Genomic DNA, 25,310 nt, shown 5'->3' on the forward strand with positions numbered 1-25,310 from the left:
GTTTCCTCAGCTGAAAGGTCCCACACTTTTTAATCTCTCCTCAGATGGCAGCTGTTCCAAACCCCCAATCACTTTTGTCTCTTTTCTGAACTTTTGCTAGCTATCTTTTATGAGATGAGACGACCACATCTGCATGCACTACTCAAGAGGGAGTTGTACCATGGGTTTATATAGCAGCAACAAAATAATCTGTTTTATTCTCTGGCCCTTTTGTAACGATTCCTAACATTGTCTGCTTTATTGACTGCTGCTGTGCATTGAGTGGATGCTTTCAAAGAACAATCCATAATGACTCTGAGATCTCTCTATCTCTCAAGTGGTAATAGTTAATTTCATCCCCACCATTTTATACATATATTTGGAATTATGGGAACAACCAGAAGTCCTGTGGCACCTTACAGACTAACAGATATTTAAACATCTGTTAGTCTATAAGGTGCCACAGGACTTCTTGTTGTTCTCAAAGATACAGACTAACACAGCTACCTCTCTGATACTAGGAATTATGGGGTTTTCCAATATGCATTATTTTGCATTTACCAACTGATCCAAAGTGCGCAGAAGTTAAAAGAGAAACTCCCGTAGTCTTTGGTTCAGGTTCTGGGGTCACAGGATATGTAACATATAGGAATACAACAGAACCCCAAGCACGTGGCTCCAAATAAGCATATATAACAAGACAGCTGATTTTTGGCTGGGATGGCTGACAAGGTGCAGAAATGCACTACACCTTCACACTCTCTCACAACCTTGTTTTATGCCAGCAGTAGCTCAGAATCCTCTAAGACAACTTGCCTGTTTACTCAATTATAGGACTACTATATGCCACAGTTCTTAAGGTTGTAGAGGAGCAAATCCCTTATATTTCTGCAGAATGCAGCCCAAAAAGTTAATTGAACTCATTTCTCAGCACTATAGCTCAATGTCTTACTGACTGCATTTATGACAGCAAGTGCTATCCTTTAATTATATGCCTCTGTAAACAAGGGCAGTTGAACTCTTTTTACCTGTTGCACACAATGAAAGCCAAAATCTATACCAACTTGCACTCTGCACCTTGGGCCTCAGTAGGGTTATGTAGGGGGTATAAACTGATTCAGAATTTGGCCTAGTGTATTGAAATTGATTGAAGTAAGAAGCCAAGCCAAATTCCACTGAAATCAAGGAGTCCCTCTGGATTTACACTGGCATCAGAGTAGACATTGTTCCAACATCTTTTATCTCACAATGTAAGGAGTGATCTAATTACAATTTAATGGCAAAGCCCCAAGCTGATACTATCCTGTTTGGGGAATATTTCTTGGGCCACATCCTCTCTCTGTTTAATAATTATAGGGTGAAATCCTGCGCCACCCTCCCCCTCTCCATGAACCCAATAGAAAACCTCATTGATGACAATGGGGCCAGGCTTTTGCCAGTAGAACAGATGCTAAGGGAAATATCCAGGGGTACTGAATTTTTCATCTCTACCTATGATGGTGCACACAAAAACAGGAGTCAAAGCTCTCTTTTAAGTCATGGAAGATTACAACACCAACTGCAGAGTAAAGGGCGAATTCCATTGAACAAGTTCCTGTTTAAAAGAAGATGCCATATGTTCCCTAGAGAGCATACAGACTGTTTAGGCTCCAAGCCCACACACTGGGCTATGCAGAAATGGAGCATCCCACTACTTAAATTCCAAAGAGCTAACAAAACCCCAAGTCCTGCATGTGAGTACTCCCCTTGAGTTCAACTGGGATAGAGAAATGGAGGGGTTACTCACGGGTATAAAGTTACTTATATGGGTGTTTGCCACTCTGAACCGGTGCCTAGACTAAAAAGCATCTGGTGCACCAACACCAGATAACCCTAAAATCTTTGGAGATCAAAGGCCCAAATGGAAAGTAAGAGCTTTGCAGGACCCTATCTTCTGTCAAACAAAATCGGTAGTTGACCACAGCTAGCTGGAGATAAGATAATCAGGGGTTCATGGTACACTAAGCTTGCCGAAACTGTTTTGAAAGTACAAAAGTACAAAAACTTCAGCTGTGGACACAGAAATTTCTCTTGAAATATAAAAGCTTAAATTTAATTTTTAAAAAATTCAGTTAGTTTTTGTAAAACTTCTTTGTCCCCTCTAAATAATCACTCTTTGCCTGAGACTTCCTATGCCAACATTGTAAAACAAAGCAAATATTTACAGTTGACCTCCATACATCTTTAAGAGATTATAATGACAATGCAGGTATAGCATTACCTCTGGAAACACAGAATTATGTTTTGCATTTGTGTATCAGTGTTTGTTCAAATCTACATAAGCAGCTACATTTTGAATGTCCATGTTTCAATTTGTACTTGTAAAAACACAAGGAAGATTAATATTTCCCATGAGCACAGCATACCTATTTGTTCTGGTTTACATGAAGGGTCACCAGAAAACCACTCACTCTCTCTCCCTTTCACATGCACACACACACCACCCATTGAAAAGATCTTGTTAAACAGTGACTTTCAAGGTCTGTGCATTTCACTCTTGGAGACAAGAGAACTAACACAATATAAGAGCTTTCTAAACCAAAGGATAACCCTGACAAGGACCATTGCATAACATTCATCAGTATAAGGAATTTATGTCTGTCTTTCCACAAAGTTAGGAATTTCAAGATGTTGGGATTCACAAAAGACAAATAGCTTTTAAAGTTAATTTCTGCAGCATATAATTGGAGATACACATCTCCTAGAACTGGAAGGGACCTCGGGAGGTCATCTGGTCCAGTCCCCTGCCCTCTTAGCAGGACCAGGCTCCATCCCTGACATCTATTTGCCCCAATCCCTAAATGGCCTCCTCAAGGATTGAGCTCACAATCCTGGGTCTAGCAGGCCAATGCTCAAATAACTCCAAGTTATTAGAACTGTAAAATCAACGTGCCCCAGACAAGAATATTTTATAGCCTAATAGACAAACAGCAGTGGAAAATAACAGGAGTTATTATTATTTAATTTCAATCCTTGCTTCCAGAACCATGCGCAAGTTCGAATTTTTGCTGCATGCAATATAATGAGTTATGACATCTATTAGTGAGATACTGCCATTTTGCTCTGAATGTACGCAGTCTGCTTACTTCCCAGCAGTGATGAGCTGACAGAGGGACTGGGGGTACAGTTCAGTGCAGTGAAGTGTTGGGAATGAGGAGATGACTGGCCTGGAGCTAATGTGATCAGTGAGAAATTAATCTGTTTTACTGGAGATCTGGAGCTAGACACAGTCAGTCAGTCAGTCAGTCATTCTCCTCCTGTTGTAAACAAGGAGGATATTTTGGAGTCTGACTTACGAGAAAGCTGACAGCTGTATCAGTCTTGGTTTTCTTCAATAAAATTTCTCATGCGTAGGCTGGCAGAAATTCTGCTCTGCTCTTCTCTTACTGTATGGGGAATGCACAGCTATGCTGCTGGCAGCACTACCAATAGGGACAGAAAATACACACAAAGGAGGAAAGACTCCATCTCCTGGAGGACTCCGGTGATTTGTTTGACTTTGCAGGTTGCTCAGCACCTGCCAGGATCATGGGCATTGCTAGGACATACTCCTAAGTCCGCAACGGTGATTTAGGGCCTGTATCCCAGAGAGTGTCAAGGGCCTTCTCCTTACTGCTATTAAATAAAGGCACTGCTGGCTCCACAGGACACAGTCTAAAGTGGGAGCAGAAAGCCCTGAGCACCTTACAGTACTGGCCCCCTCCAGGAGAACTAGAGAACAGAAGGAACATGGGATGTTTCTTCTTTCAAACACCACTCTGGGCTTGTATCTAAGGCAGCTGCCTAAACAGCCCTCGGAAATGCACCAAGGCTTAACCAGCCTTATCTTACTGGGACAGCATGTACTATCCTCTAGCCCCGCTCCCTCCCCTTTCCATCTGCTGCCGTCCAAGAAGTCTGGGAACCTCCAGCACAAAGCAAGCTCCCAATACTGATCCAGCCCAGATCTCCTTGGCCAAAGCAGAACTGCTGGCTTTGGCTTCAGCTTCTTTCCTCTGCACATTCTATACAGCGTGTGTGGCAGGAGGCGGGGTATCTGTTGTCACCCTACAGCCCACAGAGAGACCAGGCTAGCCACCCATGACTGATGATGGAGCAGCAGAAGTGTCCGAGTTTGGAGCCAGACCACCTGTGCTCTGACCCCGCCAATGACAAACAAGGCTTTGTGTCTGCAGCACCGTGCTCTGTTGAGGTTGGATTTGCTGGCTTGGCTGGCAGGGTGGCTGTGCTAGGAGCTACCTGCTAGGCATAGTAGGTGCATTCTTCCAATGTGTGCCTGGTGGGGTGGGATGTAAGGAGCTCACTTCCACATTCACAAACTGCCCTCCTTGTGGCATTCCAGGCCCTGTCTCCCAGCAGCTGCTGACTCTTCAGGACATGTCCAAATGCCCTCAAAAGGCAGGAGAATATTCTCCTGGGACTGCCCATCATCAGCCACAAGGGGCCTCTGCAGTCCCCAGCCCCACTGACATCACAGATCAGCTCATGTAACTCTTCATCAGTGCTTGGCCTTCTCCTTTCCCTGTGCAGAGAGCATATCTTTCACAATAGCTGGGTGAGCCGTGGGACAATCTCTGGGGTATCCCTCAGAATGGCCAGACCCGGCTTTAGAACACAGCGGCTGCACTGACCTCTCTGAGAAGCAGCCAGCATGCGCACATGCACACAAAAACCACTTTTAATCAAAGGACCACGGACCGGTTTGTCTGCAAGGCAGGCGGCTGTCTTCCACCTTTGTCTTCTCAGAAGGAAATACTAGACTGACCCCTCAGGTAGGGTCTCCTTCCAAGGCTCTAAGTCTCTTCTGCATCACCCCTCGCAGCCATGGCCTTTCAAGACGGCTTCTCAGAGCACCCACTCACTGTGGGGTATCTCCCTGCACTACGGTGCCAAATGGTGACCCGTCTTTTGCTCTTGATGTCAATTTCAGCCAACACGTTCCCTAGACAAACTGCCCTTCTGGTTTTTCCCCTCACAGCAGCCACACCAGTGGGACCACAGATCGCTCAGGCTGTTCCGATACTGAACAGCAGCAGGAATATGCCGTCACCTTTCCCCTCTCTATCTTTGTTTCTAACTTCTGCCATTCAAGAAGTATGGGTCTTGTAGTAAATGCACAGGACTGGGCTCAAGTGACTCACATTCCATCTTCAGCTCTGCCAGTCCGTATGTGCAAGCTTGGTGGAAACCATTTCTTCCCCCTGGATCTCAGTTCCCACCATCGACGAAATGAGGATGGCACTGCCCTATCCCGTGAGAGGTGTTTGTGGGGTGCTCCAGTATAAAAGCAAAGAGGCCAGCATCCTGCAAGCACCCACAGTGAGATACACATCAACTGCACATAGAATGAGATTCACACCAACACGCCAACCCTGTCCTCCCTTCACATGCCTAGCCTGATTTCCAAAGATGCTGAGCTACACCAGCCCACCTCAAAGAGCCTGGAGGAGCTGCAGATGTTCAGCACTTTGGTACACTAAGCCCGGTGAATCTGGGACTTCCTGGACTAGCTGCTTTCTTCGTTTCTCTTCTCCATCATCACAGCAGTGGCCTCACTCATTTTCCACCTACTCCTATCTCACACTCCTGGGTAAGAGTACGTTCTCCAGACTGGCTCTCTCCAGAAGTCATAATCAGCCCTGACCTCTCTGACGCACAACGAGTTACTCAGGAAATTCTCCCTCCCACCCCTTTAATTTTCTGTATGTTGAAAACGATACATACAAATCAGCATCGTTCCTGGCTTCGTCTCCCACAGCTCTCATGGTTACCTGGTTACAGTTGCTTTTCCCCCTTCCTTTTGCGCAAGAGCTCTGTGGGGGGGTTTCTCAGTGGTCAAATGCGTAGGGGAAACACGTTCCTTCCCCATTGTTCAGCTGGCACCGAGACATCACCCTCCTCCTGTGTAAGTGACATTCGTTAGCTAAAGCCATCAGTGCTGGCTTCTGCACAATGAATGGAGCCAGGGCAGGCATGCCAGAAGGCAGTGGGGGTGCACCAGCCTAAACATGACAGAGAAGCTCAAGAAAAGTAGTGCGTGCACACACAGAGAAAACTCATGAATGGAAAAGTCCAATGTAAAACCTGAGGCAGCTACAGCTTATCCCCAGCATGTCACTTAGAAAGACACTGACCTCGGCAGCTTTCTGGGATTGATATTTCCACAGGGCTCACTGCACAGGGAAAAATTCCTTTCAGTCATTTTGGGCACACGGAGGTCTTCTCTGTCACGGTCTTGGTGGGACATGTTCTTCCACCTCCCTTTTCGTTGTGCAGAATGAAAACTGCAGTCTCCATGTGCCTGGAGCTCCTCCGGTAGCTGGAGCCCTGAGCTGTGCTGTAGCTATCCCGCTTTGTGGGCTTCTATTGCTGTCCCACAGCACGGCAGAGCACTGAAGCACAGGAATGCATTCCACAGTCTTCTCCTCACTGCCTGATGGCCCTAGCAGCCTCCAGTGCCAGGCAGGGCTCTGTGTGTTGACAGTTGCAGCTGTTTGTGGAGAGGAGAAATTTACTTCTCTCCTACCAGTTTCTCTGCCAAGATCCAGAATTTGCCTCTTCTCCCATCACCCAGCAAGTTCTGGACACTGCACGGCATGGCCGACATGGGAGCACAAAGGCTGTCTGAGCAGAGGTGTCGGCATCAGGTGCGTCAGTGGCAAGGCAGCTGGGGCTCAGACAGCTCTCTGGTGCAGAGCGTGCACAGAAGTCAAGCCCAGCGGTGGTACTTGCAGGCGCAGGAGCCAGAACGCAGAATGCCGTGCGGAACGCTCTGGGCTGCCAGCAGCCATATGGAATTCATTCGCAGGGTACAAAGCTCTGAATCCACACAGCCCAGATCCAAGCATCACACAGTGGTCAGCAGCCTCCCCGCCCCCGATGCCTGTATGCCGGAGCATATTGGGAAGGGCTGTTCTGATGAAGGCAGTGTGGCCAGCTCCAGCTTGTCAGAACTTATATGCAAGCCATGGAAGAGCATCAGCAGCCAATACCCATGGCTTCCAAAATAATACTTAAAAGGGAAGGAAAAATGTCTTCTCCACTGGGCTGTCATGAACCTGGAGCCAGTTTATAGTATTAAGAAACTAGCTAGACCTGAAAAGTGCCAGGATTTTCAAGCCACACGGATAGATTACAAACAAGAAGGGGGTGGGGGTATCGGAGGAAATCCAGCACCCTCTAAGGCAACTCCACCGGGCAATTAAAACAACGGTGGCTCTCCTGCCTCCTGCCCAATTCGTACATTCTGCATCTGTTAAGGAGGGTGAAACAATAGAAAGGTGCAGATTGAAAGAGGGATTTGCTGATGACCATGGAGCTGCAGAGAAGTCCACCCGTGCCTCCATGCGACTGCTGCCGCCTGCGCTCTATTAGCAGAAATCTTGAAATATTTAAAGAGCCATAATTAGGGCTGAATATTAAAAGCTACTAAGCTTAGCCCCTTGCACACTTCAGGAGAAGTAATGCACTCATTCTTCAGGGACACCTACTGTCCAAGTGATAAGGTAATTTACTGCACTGTTGCGGCAATTAGGATCTGCCGAGGAACTTCATCAGCCCTGATGTCATTGTACCCGAGCATCTCCACAGCACTTGGGGATTTTCTCTCCCAAAGGCCCTATGAGGGAAGAACATCTCACCACCAGGCCTGCCCAGGGTAGGGAGGAAGCAACCCTCAGGCCCAGCCTTTCGAAGGGCCCCAGGTCTCAAGTAGCAGCAACAAAGACTGGAGGTCTGGGCCTCTGAATTGCCATGGCAGTGCTGCTCCACACTGCTGTGAGGGGGGTCAGCCAGTGCCCCGGTCTAGGCAATAATGCTGAGGGCTGAACTCCTTAGGACCTGCTCCATCCAGGCTGTGGAGCTGGTCACCTCCCACTTCTCTCCGGAACAGCTGTCGCCACCCCAGCTCAGCAGGGCCATTTTGCAGGGAGAAACATGAGGCACCAGAATTGTCCAGAGAAACCTCTGGTGAAACGAGAACCACCTGGATCCCAGCCCAGTGCTTTATCCCCCACAGGCATCCTTCCTCCCCAGCTCACCATGCAATCACTCCTGATGACAAAATGCACCTCCCTAGAACCTGTCATTTAGTGATTGACACATCCAGCACCACAGCATTACAACACCCTCATCTCAAAATCCTTCACAGAACCAAGCATCAGAGAGGTGGCCGTGTTAGTCTGTAGCTTCAAGAACAACAAGAAGTCTTGTGACACCTTATAGACTAACAGATATTTTGGAGCATAAGCTTTTGTGGACATAGACATAGATGCATGAGTGGGGGGGGACTTCAGGGGGGTATTTAAAGAGTGGGGTCCCAGTAAGAGGGAGGGCCAGAGCTGACAAGGTCTATTCAGCAAGGAGGAAATGGCCCAGTATCAATAGCTATTAGCTCCCCATTAGACTCTGACAAAGGCTCACATCCCCCTGTCTGATCTGACTTTGCTTTTTCCTCTTTTGATAAGTACTGTTGATACTGGTCCATTTCCACCTTTTTGAATAGACCTTGTCAGCTCTGGCCCTCCCTCTTACTGGGACCCCACTCTTTAAATACCCTTCTGAGACCACCCCACCACTCATGCATCTGACGAAGCAGGTCTTTGCCCATGAAAGCTTATGCTCCAAAATATCTGTTAGTTTATAAGGTGGCACAAGACTTCTTGTTGTTCACACAGCCAGTAATCATAGAATCATAGAATCCTAGGGCTGGAAGGGACCTCAGGAGGTCATCGAGTCCAGCCCCCTGCCCAAAGCAGGATCAACCCCAACTAAATAACCGAGTGAAAGGAAGTCATAGGCACTGACTTCCCCTCTGGTGTTCGACACCCCACCTCCATGCCAGGCCCTGTCCTCACTCCACCCCTACCCCCCGCAAACTACCACCTCTGTGCAGCCTCTTCTCACCCCTGTTCTGCCCCACCTCCATCATTCCGCCCCCTTCTCCAAGCCCCTGCCTCGCCTCATCCCACAAGCTCTCCCCATCCCTGCTCCTGCTCCCCCACCTCCCCCTTCTCAAAAGTTTCAAAACTTCCACAAATCAGCAGTTCAATGCTCGGGAAGCACTGGGATGGTGTGAGAGGGGTAGTTCAGCCGGGCCATGGGGGACAAGATGTGAGAGGGCTTCCTGGACATCTCTGTGTGCTCAGCACCCTCTAATTTTCCCCTGCTCCAGCCCCAGAGCACCCATGGAGTCAGCTCCTATGATGTCAATACAGGTCGCCCCTCCCTGGTCCAAATAAGGAGTTTTGCTGGACCAGGGAAGATGAATGCCCTGTCTATGGCCACCCTGTGCTGGCCCTGGCTGTGGCTCACCACTGCAACCAGTCCCTTAACCCCAACCCTGGGATGTTTTACTTTGGAAAAGAGATGACCAAAGTGGGATATGATAAAGGTCTATAAAATCATGCTTGGGGTGGAGAAGGTGAAAAAGGAAGCATTATATGTCATTTCTCATAACATAAGAGGTAGGGGGGTCAAATAAAATAAGCAGCAAGTTTAAAACAACAACAAAAAAAAGGGGAGGGGTTTCCACACATCGGCCGTGTCTACACTAGCCCCAAACTTTGAAATGGCCATGCAAATGGCCATTTCGAAGTTTACTAATGAAGCGCTGAAATGCATATTCAGCGCTTCATTAGCATGCAGGCAGCCGCGGCACTTCAAAACTGACGCGCCTCGCTGCCACGCGGCTTGTCCCGAAGGGGCTCCTTTTCGAAAGCACCCCACCTTCTTCGAAGTCCCCTTATTCCCATCAGCTCATTCCGACCAAATGCATGAAATTGAACCCCAGAAGATCAACCCTGAGCAGGTCGATCTTCCGAGGAACATAGATATGGCCTTTCTGTGTTGGAAACACCATGTATAATTTTCCTGTCTGTTTGGCTTAGGCCACTCTATTATCCTCGATCAACCTCCATTCATTCCAAATGCTCATTCAAGGCTGTGTAATAGATAAGCCCTCTTTTCATTCCTGCCTTTGACATACATTTTATGTGCCTGTGGCACCTTAAAGACTAACACATGTATTTGGGCAGAAGCTTTCGTGGGCAAAGACCCATTTTGTCAGATGCACCTTCTTCGCATCTCTTGAAATGGATTTGTGCCCATGAAAGCGGCTGCCCAAATAAATCTTAGCTTGAAGGTGCCACAGGACTCCTTGCTGATTTTGCAGATACAGACTAACATGGCTGCCTTTCTGATACTTTTTATTTGCCTATTTAGCCTTAAAAAGTCCCTTCTGCTGCCACTATGGATATAAGAATGGCCATACTGGGTGAGATCAAAGTCCATCTAGCCCAGTATCCTGTCTTCTGACACATGAAATAGACCTATCAGTCGACCCCTGTAGGTCTTGCTATTGTGAGGAGTAGGGGAGAAATGCTCCCTCCAACCTTCCTCAGTGAGGACAGCCAGGTAAGTCGATTACAGATAAGTCGCTTCTAGCTACGCAATTGCCTGAGCTAGACTTGTGTATCTGTAATCAACTTACCTGCCTAGTGTAGACCAACCCAAAGTCGTTTAAAAGAGGTGAATGACCCAGGCGCTTGGGAGAAATCAGGGAAGAGAGTTCTCTCCAGACCGCACAGGCAGATGCTGGGGGGCAGCAGCGGCAGAAGCTGTGAGGCACGCAGAAAAGAGGAGAGAAAAAGGGTGTGGCTCTGCCGTTCCCCAAAAGACTCAAACTCCGACACCACTGAAGTCAGCAGGCTGAACTCTAGCTGCTCTGTCCTTTCTGCTGACTGGCTCCCACCCCTCCAATACTAACCCCTCAGGGCAGCCTAAGAAGTGCCTGGGAAGAGGCACCTGCACGCAGGCACCCAGGTGGAACTGCTTAGGTGCAAAACCATTATGCAGCGCTGTGACCGCGTGCAAGATGCCTTCCTGCCCCCGCTTGTGCCCAGCAGCATTAGGGCGAATTCCCCTCATTATCACAGCTAACCTCACTAGACGTGCCAAGGGAGAGGGGCTCATAGCATTAGCCACCTCCTTAAGGAGATCCCAACATGGGAGATCTGCAAGAGTCTCCAGCCTCAGCAGTACCTGTATAATTGCTGCAGAGATAGTGGTAGCTGCTCACAGCAGAGTTCAGGTATATTTACAGGCTGGATGCTTGCACCACCCCCATCTCCCTTCAAAGGCTCGGTGCAGCTCCGATCCCACACCGAAGGAACACTTACAGAGAGCAGATTAATGCCCCTTTGGGGGAAAAGACAGTTGTTCTGTGGATGGATAAGAAGCATTAGGCAGCACTGGAGCAGATATTGCGGGAGGGGTGGAAATATAAACTAGGGAGCACCTGGTCCTTAATGGAAGTTGCGGGTGTTGTCCTGCGACTACTTCAAGATGCATACCCAAGGGGCTTTGGTAATTAGCAAACAGGATAAGAGCAATTATGAAAAGCCTCCTGAACAGTAAACAACTCGGTTTCAGCCTATGCTCAGAAGCATTTCTTAGTAGGAGAGAAAGGTCTAAAGGTTAACCCCAGTGATATGGGGGTTCCTGGATTCAATTTCCTGCCCTGCTGAAGTTCTGGAGTTGCTGTTTTAATTCTCAGCCTCATGGCATTTGTGGTCCAGGCCCATCATGTTATCTGAAGACAGTCTGGGAAGGGAAGAAGGAGTCAGTTAATTTCTTGCATTAGAGAGATGGAGCCAAATGACTGAGCTTTGGAGGCATTTGAATCAGAACTTTTCCACTCTGTATATTTTATATAGATAACCTGTGACCATATTGCCCAAAGATATCTACCAGGACTGGGCTCTCATCATGCTGGGTGCTGCACAAAACATGGCTCTCTCCCAGGGACCCTGGAGCCTAAAAGTGAAACTAGTGCATGAACAGTTGCCCAAGGACGCACACAGTGCAACAGCTGTGAAGAGACCCCAGGTCTCCTGACTTCTGGCCCAATGCACTAGCCATTGAAGGACACGATCTCCTCTGTGTACTGTTAAATTACCAGCCAATCATCCAAACCTCAACCTCCCAGGAAAGTTAATGACAGCGTGAAGCAAGTGCCTAATACAGTTGATCAGAATGACAGGTGTACAATAGCACATAATGGTTCATTCACAATCATTATAGTCTATTGTATAAATATGCAAATGTAGTTCAATGCAATTTAACTGATCGGTTCATGCAGCCATATTTTCCTATGGCCACTTTTCTTCATATGCCTGTGTGTTTCACCCTCCTTGGTCAGATTGGAAGGGACTTCTCCGATGTTTTCATTTTTGCAGCTGAGTGGAACTCAGCCGGAGTAGAGACAGCTTGCAAGCAAGCTAATTAGAGCCAATTAAAATTGAACCAATTAGTGACCTGCCCTGGGACTAAAATGTTCCTGGCACAATTCACTCAGCTCATTGTGTTACAGATCTGCATAGAGAGGGTCACTCTGGTATAAATTGCTCCGACACCTCCCCGCACATCAGTTCTCCTTGGTCATATCCCTGGATAAGACTGTCACGGTGGATATTCTGTAGATCATCTATAACCAAAATACAAACAGCATCAAAAGTGATACATGTTTGAGTCACCAAAGGGCCCCACTGGATCTCCAGTCCTGCAAGGATCCCTCTGCCCATATGCAACCCCTCTGAAGTTAATGCTAAGTCAGCACATGCAGACCTCATTGAAGGATCAGGGCCTTAATCAACAATGACCTCTATAGACTGGTATCAGAGAGGTGGCCATGTTAGTCTGTAGCTTCGAGAACAACAAGAAGTCCTGTGGCACCTTATAGACTAACAGGTATTTTGGAGCATAAGCTTTCATGGGCAAAGACCTGCTTCGTCAGATGCATGAGTGGGGGGGTGGTCTCAGAAGGGTATTTAAAGAGTGGGGTCCCAGTAAGAGGGAGGGCCAGAGCTGACAAGGTCTATTCAAAAAGGTGGAAATGGCCCAGTATCAACAATACTTATCAAAAGAGGAAAAAACAAGTCAGATCAGACGTGGATATGAGCCTTTGTCAGAGTCTAATGGGGAGATCCTAACACCCAGGGCAGAGAAGCTGCCTTTGTAAACTGCAAATTTGCAAATAAGTTGCAGCTCACAGATTTCTCTCTCCACTTGATTTTTGAAATTTTTTTGTTTCAGGACTGTCACCCTTATATCTGCCACTGAGTGTTCAGAGAGATTGAAGTGTTCTCCTGCAGGCTTATGTACATTACCGTTCCTGATGTCTGATTTATGTCCATTTATTCTTTTATGGAGAGACTGTCCAGTTTGTCCAATGTAGATTGCAGTGGGGCATTGCTGGCACATGACGGTATATTTTATATTAGTAGATGTGCAGGTAAAGGAGCCCCTGATGATATAGTGGGTGTTAGGTCCTGTGATGATGTCACTGGTGTAGATATGTGAGCAGAGCTGGCAGTGAGGACCGCTGCAGGAGCTGGTTCCAGGCCTAGAGTCACTGGTTTGTGATTTGTAGTGGCTGGTGATAAGCTCTTTTGATAAGTACTGCTGATACTGGGCCACTTCCACCTTTTTGAATAGACCTTGTCAGCTCTGGCCCTCCCTCTTACTGGGACCCCACTCTTTAAATACTCCTGTGAAACCCCACCCCCCATCCCAGTCATGCATCTGATGAAGCAGGTCTTTGCCCACGAAAGTTCATGCTCCAAAATATCTGTTAGTCTATAAGGTGCCACAAGACTTCTGGTTGTTCTCTACAGACTGGGTGTTTTCTGGCACTTAGCTGCTAACTGGAGGCATTCACAACTCAAAGCAAAGCTACAGGCTAGTAACACATCCAGGAAAGGCCTGACCCACAAGCACCACTTCTGTGTTAAAATAAATCTGCTTTTTGGTGAACTGAAAGCCCACCCATTGAAATGCAGGCTGCCCAGTGCACAGCACTGGGGCTCTGGGACCAGGCCCTCTTGAGCAGCTAGAGACCAGTGCAGTGCATGGTGCCCTCCTGCAAAGGGCCTTTGTTCTCAGCACGGCATCTGGTTTGTACTGAAGCCAATAGGTTTGTATTAGCTCTTTTCAAAACATAAAGACCAGGTGTGATGTAGTGGGGGATGCGTGTGTGGGGGGAGGGGCTCACAGAGGGTGTGGGGCTCCTGCTGAGGGTAACCTGGTGACCAGGTGACACCTCTGGACTGCAGACAAAGGAGGAGGTGCAGCATTATCCGGTACACTCCAGTCAGAAGATAAGAAACAAAAGGACCACTAACTGGAGTTTAACAAGGGAGCTTGGAGGCAGAATCTAGAGTGGCAGAGAACCAAATACACTTAACATGCTTTAAGCTAAGACCAAAACTGCCTAGTTAAAAAGGAATGATCAAGACAGGATCAGCTCTAGGAGTAACAAGAGAATGCAGGTAGTAGCTCTGGCAAAGAACTGTAATAATATAGGAAGAGGCCAAAAATCAATATGAAGAACAGTTAGCCCAAAATTCAAAAACCAATAGCAAAAAACTGAGTAGATCAGAAGCAGGAAGCCTGCTAAACTAACTCCCTCTCAGAGCTTTCAGCAGGTAGTGGACGTGGGGGGCAGAGTTTGGATGGGGGAAGGGCTTGGGCTCCAAGCATCCTGGGTAACATCAAAATTTCTGCAAACCTGCTGTCTCTGGCCCTGGCGCAGTGTTTCTGTCCCACTCAACAGGCTTGTCTCTCTCTGTCAGCATGTACAGATGGGGGCAAGGAGCATCATGTCAATGTCTCTAAGTTGCAGATCTCATGTGCGACCTGTTCTAATAAGCAAAGGGCACTGAACGTCAGTGAATAATAGAGGGAAATGGAATGGGGAAGTGCTTTCCCTGCCCAGGCATGTGTGTTCAGATTTACAGCAAGGAACAAAGCTAGGAAGAGGTGGGAGTCTGGCTCTCCAACCTATATGTAAAGCCTGGAAGCTGCAGGAGAAGAATGAATGGGTCAGTCAGCACTCCAGCAACCTCTCAGACTGATTTTAAAGCAGCACTATTGGACTCCAAAAGGAATCCCAGGCAGCCCTTGAAGACCAGGAGTGGAAGAGGTCACTGTCATGAAGAATGGAGAGTGTGTAAAATATAAATATGGCCAATAATGAGAGCCCTGACAAATTCACAGTCTACTTTGGTCAATTTCACAGTCATGGCATTTTTAAAATTGTAAATTTCATTATTTCAGTGAATTAAATCTGAAATTTCAGAGGGTTGTTGGGCACCTGACCCAAAAAGGAGTTGGGGGCTTGGTAGATCAGCAGCAAGGTTATCGTAGGGAGGTTGCAGTACTGCTGCCCTTATTTCTGAGCTACTGCGGTCAGTGGTGCTTCCTTCAGAGCTGGGTCATGTCACCAGCCACGGGTGAATGGTGGCTGCTGGCTGTGAGCCCAGCTCTAAAGGAAGATGTAGCAGCAGTGCAGAAGGAAGGCATATTATGCTATTGCCACCTTTACTTTTGTGCTGCTGCCCGAAGAGCTGGGCTCTCAGACAGCAGCTGCTGCTGAGCATTGCTTGCAGAGCTGAGTGCCTGGCCAATAACCAGTGGTGCCAACAGCTGACACAGGCCACGGGGCAAGGTGGGAGGAGGGTCCAGCTTCATGCCCTGGAAGGGGCAGGGCCAAGAGCAGTCAGCTCTCACCACCACTCAGACCATGGTGCTTGCTCCATGCCCTCCCTGCACGCCCCGACAGCTGCACACTGCCAAAGCAACACTTTCGCAGCAGTTCAAAGGGAACTGGAGCTCCAGCCACAGCCACTGCAATTGCCCCTTTCCCCCTCCACGACCAGCAATCCCACCAATAGCTGCCACTCTCCAGCCACCCACCTCCGAGAGCAACACAAAAACAACTGCCTTTTGGGTCAGAATCCCCAGTTTGAGAAACACTGGCCTCCCCCATGAAATCTCTGTAGTACAGGTGAAAGCCCACAAAAGACCAGATTTCATGGTCCATGACACATTTTTCAGGGCCACGAATGAATTTGGTAGGGCCCTAAATATAACCACTTGGAGAAGCGGCAGCATCCTACCTTGCCATTCCTTTACTGAAGCTGCTGCAAGACCATTCTGGAACCCAGTCTTCTAGCCAATACGTGTAACGCAGTGGAGCACATACCAGTCACATAAATCAATCAGAGGGAAGCCTCAGAAACTCTATCCCAGAGATATACATGCTTCTTAGGAGGTACTCCCTTTCCAGCCTTAATATCCCCATCTACTGGCAAGCTCGCTGCCACATCAATATCAGATGGTTCAAGGGGTCTTAGGCATGACTGAGAAAACCAGCTCAAGCAGAAAGGACCATAAATCCTCTTTATCTCGGATTTACAAGCACACTTCTGCAATGAGTGACCTTATAATTTTGTGGCATCCTTGACAGATAATCCCCTAGGTTGCAATTATTTCTGAAGCAAGAAGAAGCCAAGATTCCATTCCAAAAACTGAAATGCAGAATCCCAGGCCAAAAGAAAGAGAAGCTGACATGTATTTTTAAGGTGCAAGTAGGTAGTTCAGCCTGGAATAAACAGCTAGTTACTAAGAAATAACCAGTCCTTTTTTGTAAAAGAGAGAGAGAGAAGCCAGTATTCAGATGGCTTACCACCATCACCACCTCCACCACTCCCTGGCCAGTCCTGCAGCTGGGGCTGCTGAGTAGCCAGTACTCAGTACCAGCAAGTACTGGCACAAAAAAAAAAGCACTGGAAATAACAGTGTTTAATTCAGTGCAAGTTCTGCCAAATTGACTTTGTCCCACTCTGAAAATGCCAAACACACACCAGGGAGCGTGCCTTCATCTGAACTATATATGCTTTTCATAATCTATGCAAGACCAGCTGCATTATGCCCCAGAATGTATAATACACCTTAGTGAAAGAAGGCTGGCTTCCCAGGAAACACCTGTATCTCGTTGAAAATCCCAGACACCACAGCAGAGGGAAAAGGGATACTTTCCAAACTATCCTTCACTTACATGCATGAACCTACAAAAAAAGCTGCTTTGTCCTGCCTAACACTCGGGCTCTTGACACAGAACCAATTCCAATTTAGATAAATAATCTGACTAAAGTACCAAGTACTGGAGGCTAAGTGGTCTAGAGAACAGGGCACCAGAATCTATTTAAAGACCATCTCCCAGTAATTTCTGCATCAAGTCCATAGTTTCTGTTTGAACTATAGCAGATCTTTCAGAAAGATGGTCATTCTTGACTTAAAGACTTGAGACTTAAAGACTGGGGGACATAGTTTAGATAAGGGCTCAAGAACACAAAGCATTCCTGGTCTAACCCTGCCATGTCAACAAAGGGAACAGTGATTTGCAGGGGAGCTGCAGGATCATTTCCTTGCTGTTCCACAAATAAGAGGATGGAGCAAGGAAGGACCCTGCCAATGTTTGATCTCTGTACACAGTTACCCAAGAGTACTTACCTAAAACCCAGGCTGGCAAAGACAGGCATGTCGGGTCAGGAGGGCGCCCTCTTCTCCTAAAACGTCTTGGGTCTTTCATTCCCCTGTGTGATGGGGTGGGGTCACAGAAAACAACCACTAAGAGAGCAGGCAAACTTCTTCCTCAGGTCCATAATTAGCCTTGCTTGGCTGAGCAGGAAACCTGCCTAATGAGGTATGGAGCATTTTACCTGAAGGACCCTGCTTTGAATCCACCCTGCCCACTAATGACCAAGAGTGTGTTTTATGGTCGATGCGAAATTAATGTAGTGGGTCGCCGTAGAGCTCATGGCGGCCAAGAGGAAAAAGCCAACCACAGCCTGAATTCGTAAACACATACATCAGAGACCGAAAAAGAGAAGATCATAAAAGAAAACTGCCTTCTGCCTCCTAGAATCCGGCCTCTGAATGAGGGTTAAGCACAGTGAAAGGGCACTTTGCTATTGATAGAGGGTCAACTCAAGGCAGCTTTAGATCACCTAAACTCACTTCATGAAACCAAGCCAAACCCAAGAAGGTGAAAACCTAGCACATGTTTGAATCTCACCTTCATCTGTCCCTCTGGGGAAACAAATCCCATTGCAATCAATAGCACCATTCTCAAAGGTGCAGTTCCAGTCATTCTTACAAGCCTCTCTCATTGCTGCTCTGGGAACTCATTCTCACACTGTGACTTCGGAACAGTTTGACTCTGTCTCTACAGCTGAACTCCTCCACAGCACATCCTGTTCCTCCAGCTAACGTTAGTGTCTATACCAGCCCTATCCTATCCTTCCTAACTGAGCGCAGGTCTACTCCGCATATAAATAGTAGCATCCAATATTCCCAGAGATGTATCAGCAAAATCCTTCGGTACAAACTGTCATATACCTTCTGTAAGAGACTAAAAATACGTGAGTAGACATGAAAAAAGCTAAGTACATCTAATGCAAAGATACAACCTTCCTAAACAGCTTCTGCAGCCAAAAAAGTCTCGCCTTCACCACCTGCCACAAGCGTCGTCTTGTTCCACCTTTCTCGTCTGGAATAAGCCATATGCACTGGGAGGTAACATATAGGAAAGTCAGCTCTCCAACTGCGTGAGTCATCCTCTCACTCTGATTTATACTTGTGCGGGTTATTTTTGAGTGAGCCCTTCCTTGCGGCTGCTCAGTCCTCTGCACAACTTACCCAGGTTCCCTTATATGGGCAAGAAAGGGAAGAGAGTTTCCAGCCCAGAGGAGACAGCCAGCCAGTGGAGTGCGCTGACTGCCTCACTGTACAAACATTTACATCTCCCATGAGACAGGAAGGCAAAATGTAGGTTACTTCTTGCTTCTGGGTGCCAGGGAGTGCTGAGCAGGATGTTCGTGGGCATTACATAGTTTACAAGCACACTTACTATTAACTCCTTGGCTTCTCATTGAAAGAATCTCGCAGAGCAAACACCCTGGAGATATATCACTGCAATGGGCTTTTAATCCCATTACTGGTGCACAAAGAGGAGCCAAAAATGGATAGGGACACACAGAGGCACATGAAAGACAGCATTTGAGACAGACCTTGGGAGAGAATACAGTGACTGAGTAATCCTGCCTTGCTCCTCTTTTTCCTGATGTTTCAAGGCAGTGGGAAAGAATCTGGGCAGGTGCCTGCCCTTAACCTTCATGGGGATGGCACAGCCAGAGTATGTTGATGCTGGGGGACATAGTTTAGATAAGGGCTCAAGAACACAAAGCATTCCTGGTCTAACCCTGCCATGTCAACAAAGGGAACAGTGATTTGCAGGGGAGCTGCAGGATCATTTCCTTGCTGTTCCACAAATAAGAGGATGGAGCAAGGAAGGACCCTGCCAACGTTTGATCTCCGTACACAGTTACCCAGGAGTACTTACCTAAAACCCAGGCTGGCAAAGGACAGGCATGTCGGGTCAGGAGGGTGCCCTCTTCTCCTAAAACATCTTGGGTCTTTCATTCCCCTGTGTGATGGGGCAGGGTCACAGAAAACCCTTTGGGATGGTTCCTGATATGTTGATCATGACACTGAGACCCACTTTTTTGCTCTCTGGGGCTCCCCACCACCCTGTCCTGCTGAGCTAGATCCTCTGGTCTCCCCCCAGCCAATGACCAGGGTTGGGGGTACTGCCCCCCTGCAGAGCAATGCAGATACTATTAAACCATACCTCGGGGTGGATGCAGTTCTAGGGCATAGCAACCAAGAAATCCAATTCCAGAAAGGCTCAAAATCTCAAATAAATCTGTCTCTCGCACAGGGAGGGCTCATTAGATAATCCCCCTTTATCAACGGAAAGTGCTACATTTCTGCCGTTTTGTTTTGTTGGAGTACAGACTAACATGGGTACCTTTCTGTTACTATTCAACATGCAAAGCACTACATTTAGCTGTTTGCAATGGAGATCCAAAAAAAACTCGCTCAGATCCAGATAGGCATCACCTTTCTCTCCAAATGCAAAAAGATGGACATCGTACCCAAGGGACTGACAGTGAAAAAGCCATTACAATCAACATACTACACTGATTATAGTGAGAAGCTATGCCACACACTGTCTAAGAAACTGAGAAACCACTTGATCAGTATCCTGTACAGCAAGCAGGAAGGGATCAAGAATGACTCCTCTGAACTTGAAATTCTCATCAATAATTAAGCTTCCATGCAAGACCCCACAGAGCGGGACTTTTCCTACACTGGATAAGAAATCTATAAAAATACTTCCACTCCCTACAAAAAAGAAAGGACAATAAACTATCTAAATTACTTCGTACCTCAGGATACTACCATTATGACACCTATAAGACACCAGATAATATTGTTAACCTTTCAAGCTACAAATTCAACCCAGCTGAAGAGTCTCTCTTATCCCGGAGTCTTTCTTTTTGTCCCACCACTTCCACGAAACTAATACAATCTTGTGGTGATCTTGAGGTCTTCTTTTGTCATCTCTGTCTAAAAGAATACCTCCAACATACCAATGAGCATCAGTCTGACCCACTAGATCCCCCCATGTGGACTCCCCCGATGGACATAGTGACAATCTAGATTTCTATATACAATGTTTCCACAACCGTGCACATACTGAAATTCTATGCAAACAACACCACATGAAACACAATCTCAGCTATGCTGAACACTATACTGTCCAGAGTCTCAAAAATAACTCAGACATTATAATCAGGCCAGCTGACAAAGGGGGTGCTATCGTCATCATGAAGAAGTCAGACTATGAACAGAAGGCAGCTAGGCTACTGACCAACACTACATTTTACAGACCTCTCTCCTCTGATCCCACTTTGGAATTCCAAAAGAAACCACACCTGCCTCTACTTGAGACCTCTACTCTCAGACACACCATCTGAGCCCCAACCTGGAATATTCTATTTACTGCCTAAAATCCACAAACCTGGAAACCCAGGACGCCCTATCATTTCAGGTACTGGCACCCTTAGTACCGGTCTGTCCAGCTCTGTCGACTCCCTCCTCAAACCCTATGCCACCAACACTCCCAGCTATCTCCAAGATATCACTGACTTCCCAAAGAAACTACAAAACATCGGAAACCTTCCTGACAATTCCATCCTTGTCATCCTGGGTGTAGAGGCTCTCTACACCAATATTCAACACGGAGATGGACTAAAAGCTATCAGAAATACCATCCCTGATGTTACCACAGCAAATCTGGTGGCTGACCTCTATAACTTTGTTCTCACCCACAATTGTTTCCAGTCTGGGGACAATTTATACCTCCAGATTAGCGCCACTGCTATGGGCACTCGCATGCAAAGTTCTTCAGATGTGGAATGACCCCCATTAAAGGCCCCTCACAAGCCACTCCATCACAATAAGTTAGCCACACCCCCTGTCGAGGTCTTCCCAAACATTTGGAACACAAATATGTAGACAATACTTATAATTTCAACTACGTAAGTGATACCTGCACAAAAAGAGGCTCTACAGACCCACTGGGTTACAACATTAAAAATGATAGGTCACAAGGCACATTTTGTCCAAAGCATTTCTGAGTCATGCATGTTTATATTCATCACCCACTTTCCATAAGTCCCAGGGGCTGGGAGGGGTCCACCACACCCTATATATTCTATAGCCAACACAGCAGACAAATACACTCCAGCATCTGACAGGGATAATGAAATCAAAGGCCCTTTGCTCCTAATGTGAAAAAATGCAAGACAAAGTGAGGCAGGACTGCCTTTTGGTTGTGTTTGTGCAGCACCTTGCACCAGGTGGTCCTGGACCATGACGGGAGCTCTCAGATGCTGGATGCTGCATGGAAACTACTTAAAATGCCATAATACAGGCTCCAACTCAATACATACCTCAAAGGGGAAAAAACAAGAACTCCCCCAAAAAATCCCAAAAAACCTACACCACCACGACTAAACAGCAAAATAAAAGCCGCAATTAGAGGCAAAACAGCCTTCTTTAAAAATTGCAAATCAAATCCCAGTGAGGAAAGCAGAAAGGAGCATAAATTCTGGCAAGTGAAGGCTGAAGTAAAAGGAGATTTAAAGAGCAACTAGCAAAAGACAAACGAAACCAAATCCTGCTATTCGTTGTTGTAAGTACATCAGAATCAGGAAACCCGCCAGTCAGTGGAACCAGTGGACAACAGAGGTGCTAAAGGAGCACTCAAGGAAGGCAAGGCCTTTGCAGAGAATCAAAATGAATTATTTGCATCAGGACTGGAGGGAAATCCTCACACTTCAACCATTCTTTTCAGGTGATAGATCTGTGGAACAGTCCCAGACTGAGGTGTTGGTAGAGGAGGTTTTGGAGCAAAGTGATAAATTAAACCAGCGGCTCTCAACCTTCCCTGACTACTGTACCCGTTAAAGAGTCTGATTTGTCTCGTGTCTCCCCCATTTCACCTCACTTCAAAACGTACAAAATCAAAGTGTCACAGCACAATATTACTGAAGAAAAACCCTGTGACTCTGTCCTTTTTGCCATATAATTCCAAAATAAATCAACTGGACTATAAATGTTGCATTTACACTTCAGTGTATAGCATATAGAGCAGTATAAACAAATAATTGTCTGAAATTTTAGTCTGTACTGACTTCACTAGTGCTTTATTTATAGCCTGTTAAAAAACTAGACAGTTATCTAGATGAGTTGATGTGCCTTTTGGAAGATCTCTGAGTATTTCCAGGGGCACAGGAGCACTAAATTAAATAGAATAAGCCTCTGGGATCAAACGCTATTCACCCAAGAGTTCTGGAGGAACTAAAAATATGAAACTGCAGAACTAATAACTTTGGTATGTAAACTTTTAGTTAAATCAACTTCTGAACCAGAGGACTGGAGGATGGCTAATGAAATATCTTTTCTTCAAAAAGAAAGGCCGCAGAGGCTACTCTGGCAATTACAGGAAGGCAAGCTCATTTTAGCACCAGGCAAAGAGGAAACTCGACATGGCAGCAGGGAACAGGGCTGGGATGAGGGAGACGTGCAGCCCTGTGGTGGGGAGATGGCTGGGGAACCTGGCTGGGGAATGGACCCTGCAGGAAGCCCCACAGCAATAGGGAGTCCACATGGGGCAGGGGAGCCTATTGGGCCTGCCAGGGAGTATGGTTGGGGCATGGATCCTGCTGGCAGCCCAGCTGAGGTGGGGAAGCCCTACAGCCCTGTGGTGGGGAGCCAGGGCATGGAGCCCCGCAGCGGGAGCTGGGTCTGAGAGCCTGGCTGGGACACAGAGCCCTCCAGGAAGCCCTGCTGGTACACAGAGCCCCATGGCTGGGAGTTCCATGGGGAGCCCTGGTCAGCAGCCCGGTGATGGGGAGCCTGACAGGAGGGAAGCCACCCCCAGCAGCCTGGGAGCAGAGAGCTGGTGTTGGCCAGGAGGGGAGCCCAGCCAACAGACTTCTGCATCCCCTGCCCAGGACAGCCCACATGCAGCAAATCCCCTCGTTTGGGCCACTCAAGTCCCGAGTGTGCTGGATGAGGGAGGTACAACCTGTACATAGTGGACATCCTACTCTCATCAGATATTACCTTTGTGGTTGTGCAAGAGGAAAAAATAATAGCAGGAAAGAATTAGTGAGTTGTTCACATCATCCAGAGTTCAGGCCCATTTACAGATTACACACTCAGTTGCAATGGCTTGAAAATTAATTACTTCCAATTCAATATTACTTTTTCTTCCTCAGTTTAATATTTTGAAAGTAAACTGCCCTACTGTTTATGAGCAGATGTGGATATGAAGAACTAACTGGATGGCAACCAGAGAGGAGGAAGGAATAGCTCAGTGGTTTGAGCACTGGCCTTAATAACCAAAGGTTGTAAGTTCAGCCTTTAAGATGACCATTTAAGGGTCTGGGGAAACTTAGATTTAAAAAAAAAAAAATTCTGTCAGGAGTGGTGCTTGATGCTGCTGAGAGGGCAGGCGACTGGACTCAATGACCTCTCAGGGTCCCTTCCAGCTCTTTGAGATATGCATGTAGTGTGACAATTTCCCCTGTGGGTCCCTGTGCTTCATGGCAGATCTCTGTTTTGCCTCAGAGACTCACGGAGACTCCCTATCTGTCCACGCCTTTCCAGAGGCAGGTGTCTCTGCTTAGCGAGACATCCTCATCGTAGGCAAGCCCAGAATGGGGAGGACAAAGCCAGTCCCTTTGCAGGTCCGCACCTGCTCCAGTGGAGTAATCCACTGGGGAAGGGTGGGGGGAGTCCAGACCAGACCTCTACCCCGGACTGTGGCCCAGGGTCCCTAAGAGGACAAGAGGCAGCTGGCAGGGCCTTCACCCTGCCTCAATGTAGCAACCTCACCCTGGGCCACTTCACCCACCGCTTCCCCGTGGTACCCTCTGCCTCTACTTCTGTTCTTGCTCCTTCCAAAACCTTCCCCCCTGCTACCAGGAGGGGAGCCTTTTATAGGGAGCACGGGGCCTCAGCTGACCATGAGTGCTGATTAGACTCAGCTGTGGCTGATTCCTAACAAGGCCACAGCCGCCTGCCCTAATTGGGCTTAATTGGGAAACAAAAAGGCATTAGCCCACCACCTGATATACCTTCCTTCCAGAAGGCTCCTGCAGCTTCCAGGTAGCAGTCTGCCACTGTAGGTACAACACATCCAGACTGCCTTGTCCAGTTAGAATGAACATATATGCAAACTTACTCTGCCTAATCATCCAGTCATCCAATGAGCATATGGCAATTTGCATAGCAGTGCTAGTAAACGTTCGTACCAAGGAGATCAGAATGGATGGAGGAGGAAAAGGTAGAATGCACCAAGAACAAGCTCCCATTCCAGTGAACATGTTTGCTGCTAGAAGATTTACCCAGTGTTGCTCAGGGCCTTAACTTAATTTTTGTTTTTGGGACAATAAAATGAAAACATACAGGCTTCATTTAAATCACTGCTCTGGGGTGGGCTGTCCCTGGAAGAGAGGACTGCCCCAGCCGTCTCTCACCTCAGCAGCTTGGGGCCAGGTGAGAAGTGCCTCTCCATAGCCACTGCAGCTCCAGCAGGCACAGCCAGGAGAGAGGTGCATGTCCCCCTAAAGGGTGCCTGGGGGTGGGCATCTTGGAGCCAGGGCAGTCCTAGGTGGAGTGTGTATCCCACACCCACAACCTTTCACCTGCCTGGTGATTCTGTCTCTTTTCTGCATGGTTGTATGAGAAGCAATCCCATTCCAGGCACATCTCATTTCTCTGGCTTAACCAAGCCCTGACTTTGCTTTCAGTCAAGATAGGAGGGGAAACGGTATACCCAGTTTGGTGGTTCTAGTGCTTACCATTTTGCAGGGGTTCTCCAACAGACACACAGACAAATTCTCTCAAATACATAGGAGACCACATACCCATACAGAGTGGCCTCGTCTGAGGGTTTCACAGCTGAGCAGTTTCCAACATACACACCATAGCCCCTCTGTTTTACAACACCTTATACCTTGGCAAAAAAATTG

The 25,310-nt window shown here is 47.4% G+C and overlaps 1 protein-coding gene across 3 annotated transcripts in view; it reads right to left on the reverse strand.

Moving 5' to 3' along the window:
- The window catches only part of KCNT1 (potassium sodium-activated channel subfamily T member 1), a 200,829-nt gene extending 182,361 nt beyond the window's left edge, over positions 1-18,468 (reverse strand). For all 3 annotated transcript variants that reach the window (XM_075015825.1, XM_075015826.1, XM_075015824.1), the window contains exons 1-2: positions 18,330-18,468; positions 17,371-17,453 (exon numbers count right to left, since the gene is read on the reverse strand). In XM_075015825.1, the coding sequence (XP_074871926.1) occupies positions 17,371-17,399 (29 nt within the window). In that variant the 5' untranslated portion in view covers positions 17,400-17,453; positions 18,330-18,468. The remainder of the gene's footprint in view (positions 1-17,370; positions 17,454-18,329) is intronic.
- Between the last annotated feature and the right edge of the window lie 6,842 nt (positions 18,469-25,310).

The sequence above is a fragment of the Carettochelys insculpta genome, chromosome 21 (assembly GCF_033958435.1).
Source record: "Carettochelys insculpta isolate YL-2023 chromosome 21, ASM3395843v1, whole genome shotgun sequence".
Lineage (NCBI taxonomy): Eukaryota > Metazoa > Chordata > Testudines > Carettochelyidae > Carettochelys > Carettochelys insculpta.